General features: G+C 36.9%; 1 protein-coding gene across 1 annotated transcript in view; it reads right to left on the bottom strand.

The window, feature by feature from the left end:
* The window catches only part of Rc3h2 (ring finger and CCCH-type domains 2), a 63760-nt gene that overhangs the window by 45027 nt on the left and 8866 nt on the right, over positions 1 to 9867 (bottom strand). Inside the window, exons 3-4 of the mRNA XM_004641627.2 lie at positions 6144 to 6261; positions 3737 to 3970 (exon numbers count right to left, since the gene is read on the bottom strand). Coding sequence (XP_004641684.1) covers positions 3737 to 3970; positions 6144 to 6261 — 352 coding nt within the window. The remainder of the gene's footprint in view (positions 1 to 3736; positions 3971 to 6143; positions 6262 to 9867) is intronic.

Raw genomic sequence — 9867 nt, 5'->3', positions numbered from 1 at the left:
CAGGCAGACAAGGATAATATGGCACAATAATAAAAACTGGTGAATGCAGAGAAGGAGTACACAGGAAATTATTTCCATTATTTTTTAAGGTTTTCAGTAAAATTTTAAAATTTTTATTTATTGGATTCTTTTGAGACAGGGTCTTGATATGCAGTTAAGGTGGCAATCGTCCTGCCCCAGTCTCTCAAGTACTGGAATAACAGACATGCACCAGCTTTTGAGTAAATCTGATATTACTTCAAAATTAAAAATGCATGGCTTGCCTGGCAAGCGCAAGGGCCTGAGTTCAATCCCCAGCTCCGAAAAAAGTGTATGGCTTGCAGCTGGGGAGATGGCTCAGTGGAATAAGTGCTTCCTTGGCAAGCGTAAGGGCCTGAGTTCAATCCCTGGTTCTGCAAAAGAATAAAAATAAAAAAATAAAAGTATGACTATCAATCAAAATAAATTTTAAAAGTAAGATGATTAGGAATACAGATTCAAAATCAAATCCTCTTTTCCCAGGTGAGACTATTAAGGCCCTGAGAAGTGACTAAGCCAAGGTAATATACCTGGTAGCAAAACTGAAGTTAGAATTAAGGACTTAAAAAAAATTTTAATGTAAATTGCACATAAAATTAACCAATTAAAACTGCACAGAAAAAAAAATGCACAGAGTTAGGAATAGCTCAGCAGTGAAGGCACATGCTATAGGCACAAGGTCCTGGTTTGCATCCCTGGTACTGCAAAAAGAAAGAAAGTATACACTGCAGTGATATTTAGTATATTCATAATGCTGTACAACTATCAACTATCTGACTCTAAGACATTTTCATTACCCCAAAGAAAAGCCCGTAAGTCATTAAGCAGTTAATTGTCATATGCTCCATTACTTTCAAAGTTCATCCACATGTAACATGTTATCAATAGCCCATTCATTTTTATGGCTGAATAATATTCCATTTATGAATGCATCACATTTTTTTTACCCATTTATTAGTTTACTGTAACTAGATTGTTCCACTTTTTAACATTTGTGGGGTCAGGGATATGATACAACTCAGTGGCATAAACACCTGCCTGGTAAGTGCAAGATCCTGACTTCAAATCCCTAGTAGCAAATAGCATCCTCAAATTTTTTTGTTGCTTGTTTTTTTTTGCGGGTGGGGGGTGGTACCAGAGATTGAACTCAGTATCTTGTACTTGCCAGGCAGGCACTTATGTCACTGAGCTATCTCTCCTTAGCCCACACCCAAAAATTTAAAAAAAAAAAAAAAAAAAAATCTGTGAATAGAATTCTGTAAATATTCATCCTTTAGGGCTAAGCAGATAGCTTGGCAGCGTTAAGTGCCTGCCTGGTAAGCATAAGGTCCCATTTTTGATCCCTGGTACCACATGTTGTGCCAGCCCCAGATCCCTGGCCACCCCGGAACCCGGTGTGGTGGCGCACACCAGCAATTCTTGCACTAGAGAGGCTAATAAGGATCACTAAAAGTCCAAACTGCATAGCAATACCCTTTATCAAAACAACAATTAAAATTTTTAAAAAATACATTCATCTTTTGGGCACATACCCCAGTGAAACTGCTGGGTCAAATTTAACTTCAGAGAAATTGCCTAATTGTTTTCCCCACAGCAGTGTACCAATTTATATGACTAAATTTTCATTACCTTTGTTACTTTCAACTTTTTTTTAAAATTTATTTGATACATGGTTTTACTATGCAGTTCAGACTAGTAATGATCCTCCTGTCTCTCAGCCTTGCCAGCACTGGGATTACAGGCATGTGCTACCATGCCAGGTCTCAGGGCAAGCACGGCATGTGGTACTGGGGATCAAACTCAGGACCTTGCGCTTGCCAAGCAGGTGCTTAGACCTCTGGGCTACCTCCCCAGCCCTACTTTCCACTTCTTAAAGAAGACAGATAGGTATGAGGAGTGTGTTACTATGGGTTTCTTTTTTCTTTCTGCAATCCTGAGGATTGAGCCCAGATCTTCTGCAATGAGCTACATTCCCAGTCCTTTTAAATTCTAGTGTTTTATTTTGACATAGGGTCTAAGTTGTCCAGGCTGGGTTTGAACTTGGTAATCCTTTTGCCTCAACCTCTCAGAGTATTGGGATTAGAAGAATGCTTTTCTTTTCCTTTTTTCTAGTCTTCATGATTTCCTCTCTAACCTTCTACCTCTGATTCTCTTTGTTCTTGTGTTTCACTGTCTCCCTATCTCTCCTGAAGGTGCTAGAGAGCAAACTCAGGCCTTAAGCATGACACATAAGTACTTTACCACTGAGCTACACCCCAAGCTCTCTCTGAAGTTTTCATTTGCAATGTATTTCCCTAGTAAGTAAAGGTGTTCAATCTTTTCATGTACTTGTTGGTATGTCTCTTTGAAAGATTTTTTTTTTTTGACAGTACTGACAAATTCAGAGGCTCATGTGTGCTAGGAAAACTCATCACCCTGATCCCTTTTACATTGGGTTGTCCTTTTGTCATTGAGTTGGAGAATGAGAAAGATCTGATAGTTAATCTGATGCTTCTTAGTTTAAAGTAAGTTAACATGAATATACAAAGATAACATTCTTAAATAATATAAAAATTTACACTAAAAAATATTATAAACTTAACTTTGTAATATGGAAAATTTGAAGCATAACAAAAATAGACATACCTTGTATCCACCCATAAAATAGTTGTCAGAAAAATTTCATCTATTCTGCTTTTCTAGTTTTTTGGCTGCAGTTTTGATTTTTGACTTTTGGCTGGTATATTTTGAAATAAGTCCCATATAACATAATACTTTACCATTAAATACAGAAGAATGTAATGAGTAAAACTTGTAAAAATTTAATGAGATCATACCTAAGAAAGTTATACATATTATTTACTATAATCTAGTATCCAAGCCATGTTGTTTTTCCTGTTGTCTCAAAGATGCCTTCTGATAGTAGTTTAAGTATCTAAATAAAGTCTATTTTGCTTTTAGTTGATAAATTTTTGGACTGGTTTTTGTCTTGTTTTGTTTGAGACAGGGTCTTGTTATATATAGTTCAGGCTCGCCTTGAAATCACTAAGTAGGACAGGCTGGTCTCGAACTTGCAGTAAACCTCCTGTGTCAGTCTCCCAAGTGCAAGGATCACAAGTGTGCACTATCACACCTTGCCTGGGATGTTTTTTGAGACAGGTCTCACAATAGTCCAGGCTGGCCTTCACTGGCTACGCAGTTCATGCTGAGGATTGAAGCCAAGGCCTCATGCAAGTTAAACAAGCATGCTACCACTAAGCCACATCTCTAGCCCAATAAGAAGAATTTTTAAAAAAGAAAACAAGGAAGTACTAACCATGAAAGAATCATACTCTCTCTGGTAATTGTTTTTTTCAATTAATTTTTATGTTTCCCAAGTTCTAAAAAGAGTCAAGAGTATTTTTCACCCTAGACAGAAAAAATGGTTTACCTTTTTTGATTGGTTACTACCTGTGCTGTCTTAGACCTCTTCCTAGCTCAGACTTCTAAAAAGTTCTAACTATGTCACCCATCTCAATGATGGCTTATAATTAAATGAGAAATTTGTTCTATAACACCAAGATATCTATTAATACAGTGTATGATTAACAAAAGATCTTTGTTGTTCATCTTTAACTATGCCAAGATATGTATGCATAAATATGGATGAGTTGATTTTCAAGATTTTTACTTAATAGTAGAAATTGGAATCTCAAGCCCTGATGACCAACAACAAAGCTGAGATGGTGCTCTATCTTACCTGGTCCTAGAAACTGGCATCCTCGAGCCCTGACAGCAGCCCACAGATTGGCAGATAACTGCTGAGGATTCTGGTGCTGTAATATTAGTTCTGTTACAGTTCTTTCTCCAAGTGAACGTGCGGCTCGCATGGCTCTGACTCGACCTTCTTCCTCCACCAGTTGACAGTTTACAAGTGTCACCAATTTCCTTTGCATTGGACGGCTCAGTGCACTCTGGTTCAAACTAGCCACACCTTTAAGAAAAGTGAAACAAGGGGAACTAAACATTTTTCAGTAAAAATGACACTAACAAAAATAATAATAAAATTTTAAAAAATAAAAATGACACTTTTGGGCCAGGGATGTAGCTCAGCGGAGTAAGTGTGTGCCTGAGAAGCACAAGGTCCTGAGTTCAATCCCTGGTATCCGCCCCCCGCCAAAAAAAAAAAAAAGACAATTTTCATTATCTGCACATAACATTAAGTTACTAACAATGACTATTCTGTCTGTGATTATTAACATTTCAGGGAGCTTAATTTTTGTGACTTCAGAATTTATATTGCTATCTTGTTTACTGGATTGTCTGTGTCCAAATACACAAATTTCAATTTACTTAACCTGCTTTCTATTTTTACTAAAGCAACATAAGGAAAAGTCAAAGATGACTGACTGCAAATTTTGATCTAAAAATGATTAATGAAAGTTCTAATTTTTTAATTGTACATAAGACATTATAACACTTCTTCATGGTGAAATCATTTGAACCTATTCCAGCAATTCTCACTTGAATATCATTAATTTTTCCCACTCTACTTGTTGCCTGTGTATGCTGTTATTCCAACCATCTTAAAAATAACTACTTTTTTACTGATTCTTTTTTCTGAACCAGACAAAACAATCAGGCTCAGGAAGCTGTGGTTCGATCCCCTCATCCTCAAACCAGACCTGCCCTGAAGGCACCCTAAGCAGACACCCCCCACCCAAAAAAAAATCCTTTTTTCTAAACCAACAGCATCTCATTTCTTTCCTCTCTTCTCAGTGATTATTCTAGGGTTTTTGTAACTATTTCCAACTTCTTGTTTCATGATCTCTAGTGTCCACTCCAATTTAGTTTTCTGCTACCACTTCTTGACCAAAACTGCTGTTATCAGGATGAATACCTCTAACTTGCTAAAGCCATTCTCTTTAGCTTATTTGACCTCTCAACAGCAATCAAAACAGATGATACTCCTCACTCCTTTAAACACTATTTTGGGGTTCAAAAACACTCCATTTTCTTTGTTTTCTTCTATTTTCTCTGATTTCATGTGTCTTCTGAATGCTAAAGGACTCATATTATACTTACTTAAACTCCCTGGTCGGGTGATATCTAGGCTCATTACTTTAAAGACTATCACTATGACCATGATTTACAAAGTTACAGCTTATAGACATCATCCAGTAACACAAAACTTATATACCTACTGTCTGTTCAATATCAAAATGAATATTAGAAATCTCCAACCAAAATTTACTTCAATGTATTTATCTAAACTACTTTTCACCAACTCTATGTTGCTGCCTTACACTAACAGCTTCCTATCTGATTATCATGCTTCTATATTTACCTTTCTATACAGAATTCACAACAGAGCAGCCAAAGTGGTTCCTTTAATATTAGTAAGATCATGCCACTACTCTATTCAAAACCCAGCAATGACTCCCAATATTACACAGATTAACAGCTCAAGTCTTTAAATGGCCTAAAAGTCTATTTATTACTTGGCCTCCCTGTTTTGTCTATTCTTCTACTACTCTCCTTGTATTTCTTCTATCTTCACTTTGTTCTCTTTCTTTTCTGGCTATTCCCACTTTCTGAAACTTTATCCCCAGAACCTATGTGGTAAGCTATTTTACCTCTTTCACCTCATTTCAAATTCAAGTCACCTTAATTAGTGTTATACTAAACATTCTCTAAAAACAGCCATCTACTCTTTTCCCCTTTACCATGATACTTTTCATCCCTGTAGGTGCAATCCTTTTATACCAGTTATGGGTTTACTAAATAATCTCCTTTTTACAATTATGCTAATTGCTTATTATAGTTTTTCTTTTTTTCTAAAATACAAATGTTATGCATGAAGGCAGATATATTTTTCTGTTTGTTTAGCTAAAGTCTCAAGCAGCAAAATACTGCTTAGGCCACACTCTTTCTCAAGTAAAAATAAAATGGCTGATTTGGTCAGTAGCTATCTATTACACTTATAATGTGTGAGTCATTAGGCATGAAATAATAAAATAATACTTTTGTCACAGTAGTTAAAATAAATTACTGCACTTGTATATTTCTGTCTTCCCCTATAGACTGAGATCCATGAAATCAGTGATGTTAATCTACATTTACACTTACCACAGCCTACTCACCAATAAAAACATTTGTGAACATACCTTTACCTCCACTTAGTGGTTTTAAGTAGAGCGCCAAATCCTCAACACATTTCTTTGCAATCTCATAGTGTTTATTCTCACCTAGACTACTTAACTTTATTGACTGATGATCTGGTACCTAAAAAAAGGAAAAGTGCAAAAACTACATTGATTGATCTCGTGAACTGCTATTGTATTTCGTAACAATCTTGGTGAAAGTAAAATTACAACAAAGATAATACATCAAAGCCAAATATCTCAATGGACTGCTTTCACTTATAGCATTTAGCACCTCCTTGATATATTATTTGCTTATTAGGTTTATAACAGTACTGCTTCTTCCTTGATAAATATAAGCATTACTAGGCAGTGTTCCCAATCAAAACTCAAAACGTGAGGAGCAGGATATATAATTCAGTGGTAGAGTGCCTACCTAATATGTGCAAGACCCTTGGTTTGATCCCCAATAATACACACACATGTGCGCGCGCGCGCACACACACACACACACGAAGAAAAAAGTCAGGATAAATACTGCAGCCAGAGAAATACTGGGACATATATCAGTGTTCCTGAGAAAAGTATTTGACTACTAGACAGCATAATTTCGTATCTATAAAATAAAGGTAAATATCCGTATTTCATATTGCCAGTATGAAAGTCCAGTTTAATTCAATAAATACTTGTATTTTTGAAGTGCTTATGTAATGTGGCAGGAAAGTCTTAGGCACTACAGATCTATCATTGAGCAAAATGGAGAAAACATCTTGCCCTAGGGAGTTTACATTTTAGTGAAGAGATAACCAGTAACTAAAAAAATATAAATATATGGGGCTGGGATATAGCTCAGCAGCATAAGCACCTGCCTGGCAAGCGCAAGGCCTCCTAAGTTTGATCCTCAGTATCTTAAAAAAAGAGTTGTTAGAAGATCAGTAAATATTATACAGTGAGATCTGGGGGAGTAGAAATGTGAGACAGGGACTATAATTTTAATTGGGGGGGGTTAAGGTTAGAGTTAGGGTTGTATAAGCTTCCTTGAGAAATGCAGTATTTGAGGAAAAATTAAAGAGGAAAGAGAAGAAATATTCTGGGCCAATGATGGTGAACTTTTTAGAGCTTTCAAGAAGAGCTATCAAGCAGCTGGCTACACAAAGTTGCCACAGGTTCACCACTACTGTTCTAGACAAAGATAACATTCACTCCAAAAGTCTTAGGGAGCAATATGATTGGCACATCTAACAACTACATTGGAGACCAATGTAAGCAGATAGCAGAGAATAACAGTAGTAGAGATGGAAGAGACAGAAGTCACATTAGATAGATTTGTAGGCTATGTTGAAGACCAGGATAACATTTATTCATTCAAGTAACAATAATACAATACCTGACCTACTACAAACCCTAAAGGTTAGCTAGTATTACTGAAAATATCCATATATTTTGTGGGAAATAAATGTTACTGTTTTCTAAGAAGTAATTGCTCCATTAAGAAAAATATGCTGTCAATTAAACTATGGCACTATTGATTATAGATGCATCTTGATTTCAGAATCCCTGACTATAAACACTGAAAGGAGATTTTTGCATTAAAAGGAAAACTTCAAAGATCAAGATACTAAAGGGAAAACGCAGGGTCCTTAGTTTAATCCCAGGTACCGCAAAAAAACAAAAAAGAAAAGAAAAAGATACTAAGGGGAGAAATGGAGTTTTTTGGTGTTTTGTTTTTTTTTTAATTTTCAAATTAAACCAAACTTGTTAAGGAGATGGAGAGATGGCTCAGCAGTCTAAGTGCCTATCTGGTAAGCACAAGGAGCTGGGTTCAATCCCCAGTACCACATGCCATGCCAGGCATATAGTGCCAGCAAGCAAAATCAGGGTGTGGTGGCACACACCTGTAATCCCACTGCTGAGAAGGCTGAGACAGGAGGATCACTAAGAGTCCAAGCTGCATAGCAAGACCCTGTATCAAGTAAATAAAAGATTAAAAAAATTGTTTTTGTGTTAAATTTTCTAATATACCAAAAAAATCCTTATTTCTTTTAATATGTGTGTATGATATACAATATGTAACCATTTTCCTCCTCTGTAACACTACCTGAAGAGTTATGTTAAAAATAACAGACTGATGGCAAGCACAAGGGCCTGAGTTCAATCCCCAGTTCCACCAAAAAAAAACAAACAAAAAAAAAAGACTGAAATTTACTATCATATGTAACACAAAGTAGAACCTCATTAAATGAAAATTATTATAAATCTAGGGTCTTGCCCTGTTTCAGTGAAAGAATGATAATATGAAACATTCATTGTACTGCACAGGAACCTGAAAAATTTAATGAGTAACACTCTGATAACTGGTTTTAGATCTTTAAGTAATATTTATTTTCTCATATATAACACTGTCTTTCCTCATTGCTGTGACAAAATGCCTGACACCCAAAGCTAAAGAGGAAAATGTTTATTTAGCTCAGTTTGTAGAGGTTTCAGTCCATAACTGATTGGCTCCAAGGTGGGGCGGCATGCCAGATAGCCACTGCTGAGTAAAAACAGCTCATGTAGACAGAAGACAGCAAAGCAAGTAAGAGATGAGACAAGCCTCTTTCTGTGCCTTATACTGTATCCAGGCTACTGGGATTAGGGAGTGACAAACCAATCAGTGGACTAATTTAGTAATCACCTACCCTTAATCCTATCATTGAACCATGAATCATTCACACACTAGAATTAGCCTCCTCTGAAAAAGCTTCACCGATGATTACATGAGGCTTTGGAGGGAGATCTAAACACAAGCCATAATAATTATCCTAAATGAACTGGAGCTAAAAAGAAGTTAAAACATCTCCATGTGAGAGATCTAGTTGATTGATTTCTGGCAAAACCTTTGATCATATTTCTTTTAATATCAGTTAAAGAGTATATACATGTGTGTATATAAAAGTGTTTCCCAGCCAGGGATATAGCTCAGCAGCGTAAGCGTCTGCCTAGCAAACACAAGGTTCTGAGTTCGATCCCTGGTACCACCAAAAACAAACCAAAAAAAAAAAAAAAAGTGTCTCCTGAAAACAAAAGAAAAACAAAATGAAGATTTTCATCCACCAGAACTACACATACACACACATATATATATATAAATTTTAACAACATTGAGGAGAAAAACAAATACGTAAGTATAATGAAATTTACAGTTTTATTTAAGAATTTATGACCTTATCTAATCTTTAAAAATACAATTACAGGGGGCCGGGGAGATGGCTCAGTAGAATAAGCGCTTGCCTGGTCAGCACAAGGGCCTGAGTTCAATCCCAGGTTCCGCAAAAAAATAAAAAAAAAAAACAACTACAAGAGGTTGGGGAGGGCTGGGGAGACAGCTCAGGGGACTAACTGCCTGCTTAGGCAAGCATAGGGACTGCAGTTCAATCCCCAGTACCATAAGCCACACTGGGCCTGCCCTTGGGCGTGCTGAGCTGGCCGCAGAGACAGGCACGGCAGTGCATGCCTGTAATCCCAGCACTGGGGAAGCTGAAAACGCGAGGATTATGGAGTCTGAGCTGCATAGTGAGACCCTGTACCAAATACATTAAAAAATAAATAGGGCTGGCCCAAATAGCTCAGTGGATAAAAACACCTGCTTAGGCAGACAAAGGGGCTAGCAATTCGATCCGCTGGCCTGCTGTGCCAGCCCCAGGCATGCCCCCGGGCACACTGAGATGGTAATTAACACTGGGCACGGTGTGAGCCTATAATCCCA

Source organism: Octodon degus, unplaced genomic scaffold (assembly GCF_000260255.1).
Source record: "Octodon degus isolate 3935 unplaced genomic scaffold, OctDeg1.0 scaffold00138, whole genome shotgun sequence".
Taxonomy (NCBI): Eukaryota; Metazoa; Chordata; class Mammalia; order Rodentia; family Octodontidae; genus Octodon; species Octodon degus.
This window is presented reverse-complemented; position numbering and strand designations above follow the sequence as displayed.